General features: G+C 38.4%; 1 protein-coding gene across 1 annotated transcript in view; it reads right to left on the bottom strand.

The window, feature by feature from the left end:
• Positions 1 to 16,312, bottom strand: part of LOC149191422 (uncharacterized) — a 90,204-nt gene extending 73,892 nt beyond the window's left edge. Inside the window, exons 1-4 of the mRNA XM_089404254.1 lie at positions 16,284 to 16,312; positions 15,855 to 15,906; positions 13,672 to 13,714; positions 12,665 to 12,762 (exon numbers count right to left, since the gene is read on the bottom strand). Coding sequence (XP_089260380.1) covers positions 12,665 to 12,762; positions 13,672 to 13,714; positions 15,855 to 15,871 — 158 coding nt within the window. The 5' untranslated portion in view covers positions 15,872 to 15,906; positions 16,284 to 16,312. The remainder of the gene's footprint in view (positions 1 to 12,664; positions 12,763 to 13,671; positions 13,715 to 15,854; positions 15,907 to 16,283) is intronic.
• Positions 16,313 to 18,286: the final 1,974 nt, after the last annotated feature.

Below are 18,286 nucleotides of genomic sequence, written 5' to 3' on the forward strand. Positions count from 1 at the left end.
TTAAATAACCTGTTGAATGTAAAAACATGTAGGAGATGATAAACCAGTGGTTGCAGTAGGATTTCTGATGTGTAGATATAGAAATTTTCACAATGATGTCTTCCTTTTCTTCAGCAACCAACGAACTTGTATGACTATAATGGGAGGGTTGTTATGACAGCGGAGACAGCCTCCTTCTCTTCACACGTGTGACTGTAATAGGCTTTAGGGCAGTGCTATTAGCTTCGCTTTTCTTCCTTGTTTCTCCGCTTGAGTGGGAGGCCTTTTAGGCCTATGTTTCTAGCCCAAATGATGAGATATTTTGAGTGTGAGTTGTTGTTGTTATGACCGCAGGAAGACCCTTCCTTTCTCGCACGTGTGGCTACGTTTTACCCTAGAAACAGTCCTTAACCCTCGGTGATGACTTCTCCTTCTTCGCTGCACTAGAGGCTCCTTAAACTTGCATTTTCTTTTCTCCTTTTCGGTCTTCTACCTTTGCTGATTTCAGAGGTGAGTGAGCTTGACATTGGAGGAGTGGACAACCTCTATATATAGAGGTTTGTCCCTCCTTTAGGCTGACTTGCTCTATTTATTTCGGATTGCTTCTTTTGATGGTGCCATTGCATGGAGGAGACTTGACTTTGCTTGGAGGTATATTCTTTGACTCTAATACATAAGTATAAATAGGGTAACATGCACTTAAGGTCTTCAACGTTTCTTTTGACTCTTTGACTCACCTATAGCACTTTAACATGTGCTAGACCTATTTCAATGAGCAAGAAACTCATTGACAAATATAATAAAAATAATATTTCTTTTCTTGAATAAATTCAAATATCAAAAGTACATTTATAAAGACCAAGCCTAGTTCCATTTCCTTCAACACTCCCTCTTAACTAGGGAGGTATTCATACAACATTACAAGTTGTTTGGCTATTTTTCAATCTTGAAGAATTCAAATAAGAGAAACCGGATTGGAAATCCATCTATTATAGCATCATAGTAACCAACATTGTTTCCACAGCAAGGCCTTGACTGACAACTCTATCTCTCAATAAATCAGAGCACAATGTTGGCGAGACCAATGACTTATGTCTAGTCATTGTCCCTCAAGGTACATACCCACCCAGTGTTCACTAAGTATGACTTTCTAGGACTATTCTTTTCTTGAGTTCCCAACCCTCAAAGAATATCACTGCGCTTGCCTACTCTTGTCTTGGATGCCCTACACATCCTCAAAGAGTATCGGATGCCAGATGATTACCCAATCCTCCCATTCTTTCTTCCCAAGTGAAGACAAGAATGTTATGTCTATCTCTTCCTCTCAATTGAGGAAGACATGCCCAAGTATCCTCTGACAAGGTACTTGTCCAAGTTCCTTTGTAATTGGGAACTTGTTATAACTCCCTGTTAGCTAGGGACTTGTTCATTCATCAACAACTTCTTCGTGGGTCCTTCAGCTGTTTGATCTCCTTCTTTGATGTCATGAATTCTTTGTTCTAACTTCTTCTTGGTAGGGCACTGGCCATTGATCACTTTCCTTCTTGTCTTGTCATGTCATTGCTTCTTCATGGAAAGTGTCCTTCTAGATATGTGTCAGGTTCTTTCATAAACTGGCTACTCCTTTGTCATCATGTCTATGTTTTAGAATACTTATCACATAGATGCTTAGTTGTTCTTGCTTGTTTCCATGCTTCGATTTTGGTAGCCCTTCATGACTTCATCCTGACTTGCTTCAACATTAGATAGCGCTTTTGTTGGATGGCCTCTTCATCATGACATCTTTGTAGATTTGAATCATCTATCTGTACCTTACTATCTCCAAGGCCTTCATAAGTGTGAAGGGTCCTTTGATCTTTTTCTTCCTTTGTCAAAGTTGTCATGCCTTCTTTCGGGAGATGTCTTTAATGGATCTTGTCGGATAGTGATTCCTTATGACCATGGTGTTCTTCACATGCTTGATCTCTTTCTTCATTTGCTTCTTCTTGAGTTGTTTAGATAACAACCTTATACTTTCCCATGAGAGCAATTTCTTCTTTTCCTGCTTACTTGAGCTAGTCAACATTTCTTCTTTACATGACTTAGCAATTTTGTACTCCTTAGGAGAGCATTTTCTTGCTTCATGGAGTAGTCAACAACCTTATGCTCCTTATGTGAGCACTTCTCTTGTTGACTTGTACATGCTCTTGAGTATGTCTTCGGTGAAAGAGATCCTTTTGTACTTGATCATGTCTTAGATCTATTCCCATGACTTAATAATATATAAGATGACATGACTTTACCTTTTAGTGCATACATACCTCATCTTGATTCTGCTTTGATCATCTCAGCTTCATTTGATGGTCCTTCTTGATTGATGTAGCCCTTCTTTGCTTCATCCATTCTTGCCTACACATCATTCTTCCTTGTATTCCATGAATGGAATTCTTGTTGACACATCTGCTCTTATTTATGAACCTTCTTTTGAAGATTCTTGTCATAGGATCTTGTAGATCCTCATCCTACAAATGTTTCTTTCTTTTGATGATGGTGGCCTTCTAGGATTTACAATCATGATCACTTATTCTTTTATCATGGATGAGGTCTTATAATGGGTATGCTCCTTCTATGTGAATATCTTGAGCTATATGTACACTATGCTCCTATATTCTAGAAGATATTTCTAACCATGCATTTCGTTCTATTTCTAAATGCTCCTTCTACACAAGTAATTTGAACTCTATGTACATCATGCTTCTACATTCTAGAAGATGTTTCTAGCCATGCATTTTTATTCTATTCCTACATGCTCCTATATTACTCAAAACTTTGAAAGAAGACTTTAAGTAAAGAAGTAGACTTAGTCATAGTAGAGATCTGGATGATCTTCCTTCTTTTGCTTCTTTTCTTCTTCTTTCACCTCTTGAGTCATGTGAGCTTATTCCATTTTTCTTTTGTTGTTGTTGTCCTTCTTAAGTTTTGGACAATTCCTTTTGTAGTGTCCATATTCTTGCCATCCAAAGCATTGGATTTTGAACATATCTCTATTGTTTGTTCTTCGTGGACCAAATTTGCCAAATTTTCCCTTTTTCTTGGCCATGGTTGCAAATGCTTGCTCCTTTGATCCCACATCCTCTTTTTCTTTGAGTCTAATTTCCTCTATCTTGCATAGAGACCATAATTCACTTAGTGGGGTAGCTTCCTTCTTTGCATATATGCTTGATGTGAAGTTGCCCCAATCCTTGGGTAGAGCATTGAGTACTACGGTTATCATTTCTCTGCCAAACATGACTTCTCCTAGCTCTTGACGTTGATCCCTCATCTCAGAGATCTTTATGAAGTATGGAGTTATTCCTTCCTTTGATATCTTCATCTTATATAAATCATTTCGAAGAGACATCACTTCTCCAGCTGTGCTTACCGAGAATAGCTCTATTAGCTTGTCATAGATTTTTTTTGATGTTTCAAGTTTGGAGACATAAGGAATGAGAGAGTCTTTGATGGATTCTATTAGAATCCTTTGAGCTCTTGTATCATCCTTATTGTACTTGGCTAAGGCTTGCGTTTGTTCCTTAGCAGGGATAGTGATATTCCCTTTGATGTGTTCTAGAAGTTCATTCTCCTTTAGAAGTAAATCGGTCTTCTTCTTCCATGCAAGAAAGTTATTGGTACCTACCAATTTGTTGCTTTCCTTGCAAAAAGACATTGATGTATATTCAGAAGGGGACATATACTTACATGATAGATTTTGAGATGTAGTGGACTTGCTTTCTCCTTGAAGACTTGATGGCTTGCCTTCCTTAGATCTTCATGTTCTTCAAGTTGCTTTCTCCAAGTGGACTTGACTTGATGATGAGATTTACTTGAAGGCTTGTAGATGATGTAGGTCCTTTGATTTGCTCTTCTTGTAGGTGCCTTTATATAAGGCTCGTCTTCTTGCTTTGTAGTCTTCCTTCATGAATGATAGATGGTAGACCTTCTTGTCCTTGAAGTGATTGAGACTTCTTGGCTTGATGCTTCAATCTTGTAGATGTTCTTGAGATTTTCTTCCTTGATGAGTCACCTTATGAGTGTTCTTGAGATGCCCTTTCCTTGATGTGTCACCTTAGCTCCGATACCATGTTGAAGAGTCTGGGGCAATTAGGTGTAGTGTGATTCTTCTTGACTTGATAACAATTTGTGAAGCCTTTTTACAATTTGTCTTGTTAGCTCAATCTTCTTCTTCTTATTATTAATGCATGTGTGTGTATTTCATCAAACTGCTACCAAAAACATAAGAACAAGAACACAAGATGTTGGCTCTCTATCAAGGCCAAAACCTCTCTTCTCTTAAGAGGAAAACCCTTCAGTAAATTTCTCTTATCGAAGCTTCTTATTGATCAATGCCAAACCCTAGACCCCTTACCAAAGCATCCTCCAAGCACAAGTCAAGTCCTTCTTCCTTTCTACACTTTGTCTCCTCGGCACTTTGTCCTTCTCCTTCCGACACTTTGTTCCCCGACACTTCGTCCTCCTTCTGGCACTTCGTTCTTCTTTCAACTGTTGATAGATCTTGTTGCACTTGCTCTAAAAGGGACACGTATCCTTGATCTTTGATGAGACCCTTTCACACGGGATGATGTCTTCCTTTTCTTCACCAACCAACGAACTTGTATGACTGTAATGGGAGGGTTGTTATGATAACAAAGACATCCTCCTTCTCTTAGCACGTGTGACTGTAATAGGCTTTAGGACAGTCCTATTAACTTTGTTTTTCTTCCTTGTTTCTTCGCTTGAGTGGGAGGCCTTTTAGGCCTATGTTTCTAGCCCAAATGATGAGATATGTTGACTATGAGTTGTTGTTGTTATGACCGCAGGAAGACCCTTCCTTTCTCGCACGTGTGGCTGTGTTTTACCCTAGAAATAGTCCTTAACCCTCGGTGATGACTTCTCCTTCTTCGCTGCACTAGAGGCTCCTTAAACTTGTGTTTTCTTCTCTCCTTTTCGGTCTTCTACCTTCGCTGATTTCAGAGGTGAGTGAACTTGACATTGGAGGAGTGGACAACCTCTATATATAGAGATATGTCCCTCCTTTAGGCCAACTAGAAGGGCAACTTGCTCTATTTATTTTGGATTGCTTCTTTTGATGGTGCCATTGCATGGAGGAGACTTGACTTTGCTTGGAGGTATATTCTTTGACTCTAATACATAAGTATACATAGTGTAACATGCCCTTAAGGTCTTCAACATTTCTTTTGACTCTTTGACTCACCTATAGCACTTTAACATGTGCTAGACCTATTTCAATGAGCAAGAAACTCATTGACAAATATAATGAAAATAACATTTCCTTTCTTTAATAAATACAAATATCAAAAGTACATTTATGAAGCCAAACCTAGTTACATTTCCTTCAACAGGAAAAAGGGGTCCAAGAAGGACCATGTACTAGCGTTTGTAGAGGTAGACGAGTTCTCCTATCAATTTGAGAGGAGTTCTCAATTATAGCTTGCTTGGAAATCTTAGTGGCTAGCAGTGTGTGGTATATTGACAATGGAGCATCTTGTCATATGACCAGGAACAAGGAGTATTTCAGCCAATTGACTGAGAGGGACATGCAGTTCCATATTGAGCTTGGAGATGATGACAGGTACCTAGCCAAGGGTGTGGGGATTGTCAAGTTTGAGAGGGAGTTTGGGAACCCACTCTACCTTAGTGATGTCCTCTACGTCCCAAGGTTGAAGAAAAACCTTGTTTTTGTCTCAACCCTAGAAGCCATGGTTTATGAGGTTATCTTCAGCAAAGGAAAGGCCTTCATAAAGCCTTACAACTTCGGAGCAACCAAGCAGATTGGAGTTAGCGTGAAGAACCTCTATAGGCTTCAGTTTGAGACAGTCGCGGCATTGAGCAACAGAGGAGGCAGTGAGCAAATTATTGATCTTAGGGAGCTTTGGCATAGGCGTATGGGTCACTTACACCATGGAGCGCTAAATATTCTCAGGGAGATAGCCACAGAACTGCCACAGTGCAGCGTTGACCAGTATGACGTGTGCAAGGGTTGCACACATAGCAAGTATGCCAAGACATCCTTCCCTAGCAGAGACAATAGGACCAAGAGCATCTTGGAGTTGGTTCATTCAGATGTCTATGGCCCATTTTCCTCTCCATCCCTTATGGGATATAGATCTTATGTCACATTCATTGATGACCGCTTGAGAAAGACTTGGATCTTCTTCCTGAAGAAGAAATATGAAGTCTTCTCGAAGTTTGTGGAGTTCAAAGCCTTGGTGGAGAACCAAACATGTAAAAAGATCAAGGCGTTGAGGTCAGACAATAGTGGGGAGTACATCTCCAACACCTTCAGCGACTTGTGTGGCAAGGAGGGCATCGGGAGGGAGCTCACCACACCCCATAACCCTCAGCAGAATGGGGTGGCTGAGTGCCAAAATATGAGAATTGTTAGAGCGGCAAAGGCCATATTGCATAACCAAGGACTGCCCATGTTCCTTTGGGCAGAGGCATGCAACACTGCAGTCTTTCTCCAAAACATGAGTCCACATAGGGTGTTAGGCAAAGTTACACCAAAGGAGGCTTTCACAGGCAAGAAGCTTTATGTATCTCACTTCCAGATTTTTGGCAGTCTTGTTTACTACCATGTGCCTTCTAAGAACCGGAAGCAGCTGGAGCCCACGACAAAGAAGGGCATTTTTTGTAGGCTATAGCAAGATGTCCAAGGCGTACAAGGGGTACATCCCAATACTCAGGAAGGTCGTGATCAGGCATGATGTGAGGTTTGAGGAGGAAAGGGCTCTCAGGAATTCCTTGGAGACTAAGCAGGCTACAGCACAAGAGGAGGAACAACAAGCTCCCAAGCAAGAGGCTCAGCCAACTGCACAGATTCAGTCACAACCACTTGTTGGGCAGGCCGAGCAGCATGCAGATGAGAAGAAAGCGCAGGACTAGGAAGAGAGAGAAGAGCGAGTGGATCCCACTCAACCAAAGACTCCCAACACAGGGAGAAGATGAGCCAAGTGGGAAAATCAATTGATCAAGGAGGCTCAGGAGAGTGTTGGAGCCGCTAACTCCATATTCAAACAGAGTAGACAACCATAAAGGTATACGGGGTACATGTCATTGATGACTAATTTGCTAGACTCAGAGCCTTTTTGTTACAAGGAGGCAGCCTCTCAACAGGTATGGTGAGATGCCATGGTGGAGGAGTATTCCTCCATCATGCATAATGACGTCTAGGAGGTAGTGCCAAGACCGATTGGTAAATCACTAGTTGGATCACGTTGGATCTAAAAGATCAAGCATGGAGCTGACGGGAGTGTGGAGAAGTACCAGGCTAGATTCATGGCCAAAGTGTTCTCTCAACTTGAGGAGAAGACTACAATGAAATGTTTACACCCGTGGCCTGATACTTGTCCATTAGAACCATATTACTATATTGCAATTGCAGCATAGATGGGGTGGAAGGTCCACCAAATGGACATAAAGTCTTCCTTCCTTAACAGAGTTGTTGAGGAAGAGTTATATGTTGAGCAACCTAATGGGTTTGAGACTTTCAGCAAAGACACGCATGTATGCAGGTTGAAGGAAACCCTATATGGGCTCAAGCAGGCATTGAGGGCATGGTATGCCCAGATAGATAGCTACTTCTGGGATTAGGCTTCACTAAGAGTGAAGCGAGCCCCAACCTGTACTACATTATGGTTGGAGGTCTTCCACTCATTCTAGGGTTGTATGTAGATGACCTAATATTGACAGGAGCAAACAGCATGATCCAGGAATGCAAGAGAGATCTTGCAAAGGAGATTGAGATGAAGAATTTAGGGCTAATGCACTATTTCCTTGGGTTGGCGTTATGGCAAGGTAATGGATAGATCTTCTTGCAACAGGGTAAGTACACGTTGGAGATTCTCAAGAGGTACCACATGTAGGATTGCAGGCCCATGACCATGCCTCTAGTCACAAACTAGATGAAGGTGGATGCTACCAGAGGAACAAGTTGATGCCACACTTTACAAGCAGCTTATAGGGTCATTGATGTATCTGGTGAACACATGACCCAACATTTGTTTCACAGTTAACCAATTTTGCCAGTTCATGGTTGAGCCGACCAAAGATGGATTGAAGCTGGAAGGCTTCACACATGCAAATTGGACAGGGAGCTCTACAAACAACAAGAGCACTTCAAGTTTCACCTTCATTGTTGGGTTGGCAGTTGTTTCCTAGTTCAGCAGGGAGCAGAGATCTGTGGAACTGAGCCCAACCGAGGCCAATTACATCGTTTCCAGCCTGGCAGCCTGTGAGGCTATCTGGTTGAGGAAGCTACTTGTTGGGTTGTTCAATCAAGAGTTGGAGCCCAAAGTGATTCACTGTGACAATCATAATTGCATTAAGCTCTCTGAAAATCTAGTGTTTCATGACCACTCCAATCACGTTGAGATCCAATACCACCATATCAGAGATTGTGTTCAAAGGGGTATAGTCAGACTTCAGTGTGTGCCTACAGAGGAGCAAACAACAGATATCTTGACTTAAGCATTGCTAAAGGGAGATTTGTGTACTTCAAAGATAAATGGGGCATAGTACAGAACAACTTCTTCTCTAAGAGAGAGTTTTAAATGGAGTTAGAGAGCAAGGGTTTTGTCTAGTCTATGATGCCTAGACTAGCAGAGGAACCTCCAGATTTTCACTACTGCAGATTTTAATCGTTTCTTATGTATTGACTTGGGAAAAAATTATTTTTCCAAAGTCAAATTACAATTTTATCTCAGCCTAATGTTAAAAAGTATTCTCAGACTTTGGCAGTGCTTAGTGGGGCCCAGGTCTAGTTATAAAGGGGAGATAAGACAGCTAGTGGACAGAGCTACTTAGTGCATCATAATTGTGTGTGTTCTTCTCAGTAGTTGCAGCCAGTGTGTTCAGCAATCTCAAACCAGCGCAGAGAGGGCAAGGAAAAGAGGCATTGCACTCATATTTACTAGCTTGTTGTCACCTTCAACCAAGCTAAGTGTATTAGCACAGAAGGGCTGCGCAAAGGGTCGTATGGATCCGTATGGATTCCATACAGCGCGCAGGCAAAGAGGGCCGCATGCAGGCAGAGAGGGCTGCACTCAGGGAGAGAGGGCCGAGAGGGAAGTGTGTAGTCCAGGAAAGGTGCTGAGGGTTTTTCAAAAGTTGTGAAAGGGAAGTTTCTCCCTCGTCTTTGTAATTTTCTGAATGGAGCAATTGCTGAAGAAGAAGAAATAAAGAGCACACACAATGCAGGTTTTTCCCAGTTGGGGTTTCCTGGGTAACTTTTGGTGTCATTGTCTTTATATTTTATTTTCCACTGTGCATGCTAGGTTAGAATACTCAGCATGTTTGGTGAATGTATTTGAAGGGTTCAGTTTCAATTTCTTTCATTGCTGAAAATTCACTAAATTAGTTGTTGGGTATTTCAAAACTAACAAAGTCAAAAACCCTTCAGCGCAAAAATAAAATATGTTGTTGTAAACCCTTGTGCTACTAAACTTCTTCTCCCTCAAGGTTTCTAGAGCTCTGATACCATGTTGAACTTTTAACACCAGATCTAATTTATTTTATTCACAATTTTATATACCCAAAAAATAATTTCTTTTCAAATTGTGAAAACAAATATACCAGTGTTTTCAACTTTTAAATAGGAAGAAAAATTGCAGCGGAAAATTTATGCTGAAAATCATTCACAAACAGCCATTAAAAAATAGTAAATTCAACCCAACAAATTCTCCTTCATTAATTTTCTCCAGAAAACTTATGGCTCCCCTCATAGGGAAAATGGCCCTCCCAAGTACACGAAAAAACGACAAGATTGAACCTGAAATTTTCCAGAAAATTTCCTGCACAGATCTGCAACCTTTGCTCCACACTTGCAGCACTCCCACACTACCTGTGCCCTCATACATGCCTCAGAAACCTTCACGGCCCCTCACACGTGTAGCTGTTCCCTTCCCTAGTTCGCATGTGCAACCTGAAACCTATACAACCGTCACACGTGGACTTTTCTATACTGGAAATTTGCTCAGCTCAGCCTACTGGGTGCTCTCGTCCTCTCACACGTGGTCAGCTACTTCTTGTGTGCTCAGAAAATTCTCCTTGCTGCTCACTTTTTGATTTCTTCAGCCTATCACAAACCTGCAATATGCAAATCTGCTAGAATCTCTCCAAAACAAATGGGTCTTCATCCTCTCCCTTAGGATCCTTTTATGACTTCCAATTGAGCAAAATCCCTAACCCTTAATCTCCAAAGTGATAAACAGCTAGGAGTAAATCCTAACTATCAATGGTTGATATTAGATCCAAGTCACTTAAATAATTAAATTAGTTAATGTGGTTTTCCTAAGTTAAATCTTAGGAAAGAAATCATATTACTTGCTCCTCTCGAACAAAGCACCTAAAGAGGACTTCTCTCCTACATGCTTGACACTTAGCCTCAACAGAAGACCTTTGGATGCTACAAACATTAACAAGGTTTTGATATGGACTATTAATGTCATACTTCAAGAAGAAATTTGCTAAGGTTGCAAGGAGAAAAAATACAAAACTATAGATAATAAAGGTTAGAAAAAGGCAAGAAACACAAGAGGAAAAGGAAGATGACATAAAGAGGAGTGTTTCATAATGAATATGTTGATCTGGTTTTGTAGACTTCTGACAAATGATACAGTAAATCACAAAGGACTGTAGCAAGCTTTCTACAACTTTCAGAGCACATTTATGACATGGATTTGATTGAAGGTAGGAGCGAAGAATGCAAGCATCACGATCTTTATCACTTATTTGTAATTCTAAAGCATAATCACAGCCACTAAATAAATACCATGTACTCTGTTTTTATCAAAGGATGCCCCAGTATAGGCATTCCTGAACTGAGAATCAGGGTCTTGTAATATAAGTGGGGCTTCAGCATCTTATGCTGAAGTTATTTCTCAAATCCAACATTAGTTTGCATACTTCATCCTAGAAATTATCCAAATAAAGCAAGGTCCATTCTAAATAACCTTAACTTACATAGGACTACATTTAAACCTAGACAACAAATAATAGCTTCTTCATTAGCTGGAACGAGTTCTATTACAATTGTGTTTACTAACAAAGCCGTTGTATAGGGCTTTGTGACTCCTCACTACTAGAGCATCTCTTTATCAAATTATAGACACCTAAGGCAAACTGATATATATTGATGATACATGCAATTCTCGGAACAGAACTTGAAAAGAAATAAATGGGATTAAAGCAAGAAGCTCAAGCCTGGAACTGACCCAGATGATATAATTCTTCGAAATTTACTTGAAACTAAATAAATGGGATTATAACAAGAAGCTAGGGTGTAGAACCAACTCAATTAATCATGGAAAGAGTTCAGAATATAATAGTACAGATTTCGGTCCACTGGATTGTGTGTTCAACATCACCAGAATAATGACCCACGGTCAAATCCTGCCAGGCATAGAACCATGATCATGTGCACGACCTGGCTGAGTTTGATGGTCCACATGTTAAAGTGGGCTTTACTACAATAATGTGGAGTCAGGGTTACCTTTTCTGGCCACTTGGGGAATTTGGCAGGCGTGCAATGCTAGTATCTTTTTGGATACTCTCTGGGCCACTTTCAAAGTAACTCAACAGGTTCTGGCACTTCTTTCTTGTTTAAGTCCAAGAGCTCTGAGACCTCGTCAACTGCAAGAAATTCCTGTAAATAAGGCAATGCCTCGGGGATTTTTCAACAGGGCCAGTCAGGGTAGGCACAAACCTGCAGGCTGGGTTTTGTTGGACTCTCACTATATCTCAGAAAAGGCATATCCATAATCCGGGTCATGTTACCAATAACCAGGCCGAATTTAAAGATTGAATACACTTTTAAACAGAAATATCCTGTTTCTGCAGATTTTTTGGGGACTCTAAGTTAACAATTTAATGTATGACTGCTGGTCACCACGTGTTTAACTTGGCTCCGCTTCATATAGCACAACAGCTAAAGACAATCTCAGCACAATTTCAGGGTATCAGCTTCAAGCGCATTTTCAACAAACTAAATACTGATGCTGATACTTTATCTAAGGATGCATTACTCAATGATATAAACAAGTTATTTCTGGAGGAATTAGTGGGGGGTAATAGCTTCGCAGGAGCAAGAGACAATTCTGAGACATGTAACTGTCTTTCTCTTACAGCTGATTGGCATGTACTGGTTAATCTGCTGCTTTTGAAGGACATGTGCGACTGCTGTTTATTCTCTAGACCTGATTATGCTTATTTCATGTATTACCTTTGGTTGTGTCAAGTGCTGTTTAGTTTGATGGTCTCAATAGACCTGTGCCACAGCTGTGTAGGTTCGTCCTACCTTCTAGCTCTAGTTATGAGCCATTTTTGTTTCACTTGTGGATAGCACAAAGCACCTAAGGATTGTACTTGAATTTCCTCTGAAATAAAAGTACATTTATTTTATGGAAAAAAAAAGCGGAGTTGGGGTTCATAGCCTTTCCCAAATCAAATAAGTGTTTACCCTTACCAAAAAAAGACTACAGAGTTTAAATTTAAAGAAGTGCCATGGCAAAAGGAGTTTATTTCAATAAATAACTCTAATATCATCATGCTATGACCAATTAAATTAATAAAAATGGTAAAAATTCATCGCTAAAAGGAAGAAGCTTTGTAATGATTACAGCTGAGCATGTTTATAGAAACAAGTACTTACAGGGCATCCTCTCTTGAAGTAAAAAGATCATGATTATGCTTGACAGTGGGAAATGTTGCTACCACAGTCGGTTCCATGCCATTGATTCCACGCTCTAGCTATAGAGTAAGATGGGGACATTATCAACTTCAATTATAACCGGAATATATGACTGAATTTTAAGATCCTCAAACAAAAGAACAGAACTTGCTCATAGGCCAAAGAAGAATTTACTCCAATAAACACGTAATCTTTCAAAAGTTCAATGCTTGTGTTGAGCATAACATATACCAAGGAAAAAAGAATGATATTTTTCCATTCTTGGTCAGACTATTGTAAGGATGTAGTTACTAGTAACAGTAAACATTAATGATGCAAAGCAGGCCAAACCCAGATTATGACAGGAATGTTATCAGCCATAGCAGTGATTTGGCAAAATGTTTAGCATCAGACAGAATAGACTAAAGTCTAAACCATGCAAACTGCCACTTAGGAAAGAGAACCAAACCACTAGACTATATACACTTGGCAACGTAAAATTTTGAATCAACCAAATCTTACCACTATCCTCTAACAGTGCTCTGCATGCAATACATGTTAATCAAATAACCAAGGTCACAACTTTTGTACAACACAGTTGCTATGATAGACCTCAAATACAGAAGGAAGAAAAAAAGATTGACCGAACAAATACGATGAGTACAGAAACCTTGGAATCATAGATTTTAAAAATATTAAAAATGAATAATAATTTGATAGAATATTTCATCATCGTAGGAAATCCATGTTTGCTAGCAAAATTGGAATGCTTAGAACTACAAAACCACTAGGATCAAACTTTGCAATGGTGTTAAATATGTCGCAATAGAGCCAAAATTTAAACAAAGAATTGATGACATAAGTAAAAACTTAATAGTACTAGAGCTAAATAATAAAATATTCTCCATTGGTATTTCTTCTTCATCACCATTTACATTAGAATAGTATTCTGCATATTACTGGATTAATTCCGCATTAGTTTAACTCACTGTTGATTTTAGATGTTCCTCTGCTACTACTTCCTTCCATTGCCTGCAAAAATAGCACCCTCAATTACACATGAGCTCTAAAACCAGCCCTGATAGTTAAACCGTCCAATAGCATCCTCCATACACACGGTACATAAACCATTTGGAGTACTCATTGTTGCTACAATAACATTTAAATCATTTCTGAATGGGCTGAGGTCTTGTTAACCCACAAGTTGCAGCTGCAACAGAAGGGTTGATATCCAGTTTGATTTCATCATGCTGGTTCAATTACAGATACATCCAGGACTTCACAATGATCAGACCTTGCTACACAGTCAATTTTGTGAGATTCCGAAAACTTGTTATTTTTAGCAGTTCTCCTACTTTCTAGGAGCCGGAGTTCCAGAGCCCACGCGTCAAAGTTACCTACATATTCCTAGTCCCTGCAAGCTCATGATTCCAATGAATCCCTTTCGGCCAACATGCGAGCAGTTTTACGATGCTGCTATTTTAGTAGTTATGGTTTCAAGGTTTGCATGTCAATTCTGAGTACATGTTTGGATTCCAAGAAATGTGCCTTGACATTGTTTCTCCCAAAAGATTGAAGAAAAAAACAGGATATGGAGGAATTTCTTTTTGAAAAAAAATAGGATACTTCTCCCTTCAAAAATCATCCAAGATTGTGAAGTTCTTCGGGCCCAGATGATGTACACTGATTGACAGAAAAAAAAAGGAATCTTCGTTTTTCAACATTGTTATACAGTAACACAACAATAATGGGAAACGAACAGTCCAAACTCTATAATATGGCTGATCTCTGCTACCATGCGTAGATCTGATTGTCATTTGAAAAATTTGGTGCATCAAGTAAGAATTAACATGAACTGGAGCACCTAAGCCTCCAGTTACCAGTATAACTTTTCTATTGAGTAAACAGCAACAAGATCAGCTCCTCCAGGAATTTGAGTACAAGCATTTAACCTCAGAGTGCAGTCCAAACTTAATGCAGACTTGTGATTGATATTGCATGAAATCAGTGCAATTCTACAATTGAATGACAAAATGGATTCAGCCAACGCTGAAAGCGATTCTGGTCTAGCAAGCAGCGGACATGGTTGAATAACTACATTCAGGACAGTACCTGAATGGCCGCTGAAAATCAACTCGAATCAATCAGTTTTTTATAGACCAGCTTTAAGACGCATTTTATAAATTTACAAAAAGCTCCGATGAAAACCCTCTTCTGCATTGCAAGAGGGAGATGGCATTTACAGTAGACCTTTGCTGAAGATAGTTGTCGGCTCCCAAGGTGGATAATCATACAACATAAATCGTCAAAAATTAGGCAATAATGGGACCCTATTGAGCACAATAATAGAAAGCAAAATCTGGACATGAAGAGAAAAAATGTAGACTTTTCTATCAAATTGTGGCACCTGCTGCAGTGCTTATTTCTCAAAAATATTCCAGAATTTGCTCCTAAACAAATGCCAAACAATAACTTCACAAAACTGCAATGCAGGACACTGGTAGGGTTGATCAACGCAGTGGGAGCGGTTCGACTTTGACATGTCTCAAAAGTCAGAGTCACAAAACTGCAATGCAGGACACTGGTAGGGTCGATCAACGCAGTGGGAGCAATTCGACTTTGACATGTCTCAAAAGTCAGAGTGAGTGTTTGCAATGTTTGCCTTCTCCCAATGTCCCAACAGAATCACAGATGCAATAAGAGAAAAATGAGTGGCTTCATATAATACAATTTTCCAACATTCCGGACAAGCTAGGATATTCAGGTGATTTATTGAAACAAACCGACCAAGGGCATACGAAAGTGATGTGATTCGATGGGAATTGAACAAATAACCACCTGACTAATATGCTTGATAGCTTCCAGATCATACATGCTAACAGTACTGGATTAAGTGCACGAAATCTAGCCGTGAACCTAAGTAAAATAACTGCAGTTGTCTTGAAAGATCATCAACGCAAACTCTCTGAACTTAAAAGTAATCAAATGAGTCCCCAAGAAGTCTAACCCTTAATATACAAACTGGATAGGCAATATATTAAACCATAATTAAGCAATACCCAGATGAAGTTTTAGGTTTCCTCGTCCTAGGATGTGGTTTCAGTCATATGCAGCAGGGAAGGATCATTAACAAAAAGAAGAAACCAAAGATAAGTTTTAAGGAACCACTTACCATTCCGAATTGTCCATTGATCCCTCTTTCTTGGAATCTCCTTGAGTTGAGCCTGACACAGAGAAGACGAAAAAATACGAAGATGATAAACATAATGCTCATTGCAAATCCTATAATAGTCATAATCAGGTTTAAATTTGAGCTCATCTTGGCTTCTCTACAATTTTTCAGCAGTAAAACTATCCACTCATGCTCTGTTTCTGTTTCTTTAAGCTGTTCTGCCAGCCCAGCCTAACGTAAAGGATTGGATTGCACGGAAAATTTAATACATAATTCACAGATAAATCCAAGTGCACTGGCTTTTCATCGTTTGTTCAGTTGGACGGATTGTTTATTAAAGCTTACTCTTCTAAAATAATCATCCAGGTGGTCGGGACCTTCCCAGCACAAACACGCGGAGAATTGCTCTCCAATATTTACCACACATACCTGTTTGATTAATTGGTAAATATAAATCATCTAAATTGCTGTGAGCGAGTTCATCAACCCAGAACGAGATGTTAATGTCATTATTATTAAATTATTATATTTGGACGTTTAGTCGTCCTCGAAATAATTTTTATTCTTAACTTTTTCTAATGACATTTCACTCTCATATCCAACTGGTCATTTCACTCTCATATCCAACTCGTCTACACTGACGTTATTAGTTATCCACTGACGTTATTAGTTATCTATTTTAGCAATGGATTTGATTGTTGATTACTGTTGACTTATGTAATTTATAATGTCTAATTTTGAAAAATAAATATATTAATTGTTGAATTGAGGCTTCTGTAATCTATATTAATTTTATGAGAGATTTTTCGCGGTAAATCACAAGTTATTTCATTTGATTAAATTAATTAATTTTCAAACATTTGATTGGACCATAACTTGGGTTTATTGCAGTTTTTGCACATAATAATGCCATGTGAGTAACTATCTCACATATTTTATGCCATAATTTATGTATATTGTTAATATATTTATGCATTATTTTTAAATAGTTGTGTAGTGATTTTTATTTGAAACTTTAAAGGAAGTAAATAACATATTTACCATGAACTACTTCTCACCATAAGATATAAATAAATATATTTAGTAAAAATATTTCTCACCATTATTTATGTTTTTCTCGGCACCTATATTGGAGTAACGCTATTTGTAGACTTACTAATAGTGACTACTCACCAAAATTTATGCAAATCCATGTAACTTAGCAAAAAATTAATTTATTCACTTCACATGTCAATTTATTAGTTTCTCCCAAAGAAAGATTATAGGATTCCATTTGTCTATTAATCATTATTAATTCAGTTAATAATGACTAATGTAGGTTGTAATTTTTTATGCAATTTCTCTCATAACGTAATTTTTAACTTGATTGGTGGGGACTAAAGTACCATGTAGCACTTGTTATTGATGGTTATCTCTAAATTGTTTAAAATTAATATTTAAAGAAAATGAGGGGGGTAGTCCCTCTGAAGAAGCTTTATATTAACCCCATAACACAATTTACAATATATACAATGGTCTGATGCTCAATATAGCTGTGTCAAATGTCGGCAACGCAACATGTAAGTGGGTCGAACCCGAGTGGGGAGGCAAATAGCGCGTCGTTCATAGGTGTGTCTATTTGGGAATAGATTTAGGTCCATTTGTGAATAGAGCTTCTTGAAATAAAACATCTAGAATTTAAATTTCATTATCATTCATTATTAAATGGATGTTAGAGATTTAACCTCAATGAAATATTCAATAATATTATTAGTGTAGTTATAGATCAAAGGTTGAGATTTATCTCAAAACTAGTTATGTATTTTCTTTTCTTTTAATTAAATCAATTATTTTTATAAAAAATATCATATACGTGTTATATGAACATGACTTATGGTTTTTTGAGGTTGTGGTATTAGTAAGCTATGGTATTGGCCCATGGTATTGTAACCAGACATAGAGTAAGAATCTCCATGATAAAGTCAAAGGGTCTTAGCACAAGGTTAGGTATCTCATTAGAGTCTGGTATGTTGTAATCATATCTGCACCTCTCGGTCCTAGGTTGAGGTATGAGTTTCTAATATATGTGAATTGAGAGGTGTTAAAGTGTGGTATATTGTAGTCATATCTGCACATCTTCATCCTAGCTTGAGCTATAAGTTTTTGATATATGTGACTTGCCAGGCATTGCATATATCAAGGAAAGTTGCAAATTCTCTTGTCTTAAAAAAAGAATATTCGTCACAAATTGGGGGCTTAATTATTTGATGTTTTTAGTTTTATTTTATATATATATATATATATATATATATATATATATATCATTTTTCAAAAGGTGAAATTTATTTATTCTGTATATATATATATATATATATATATATCATTTTTCAAAAGGTGAAATTTATTTATTCTGTGTTTTTGTTTTTTTTGTTGTGTTATGTTATGATTTTACA

This window comes from Pinus tabuliformis, chromosome 2_2 (genome assembly GCF_031772625.1).
Source record: "Pinus tabuliformis cultivar Carrire ecotype Pingquan chromosome 2_2, CPIR1, whole genome shotgun sequence".
Lineage (NCBI taxonomy): Eukaryota > Viridiplantae > Streptophyta > Pinopsida > Pinales > Pinaceae > Pinus > Pinus tabuliformis.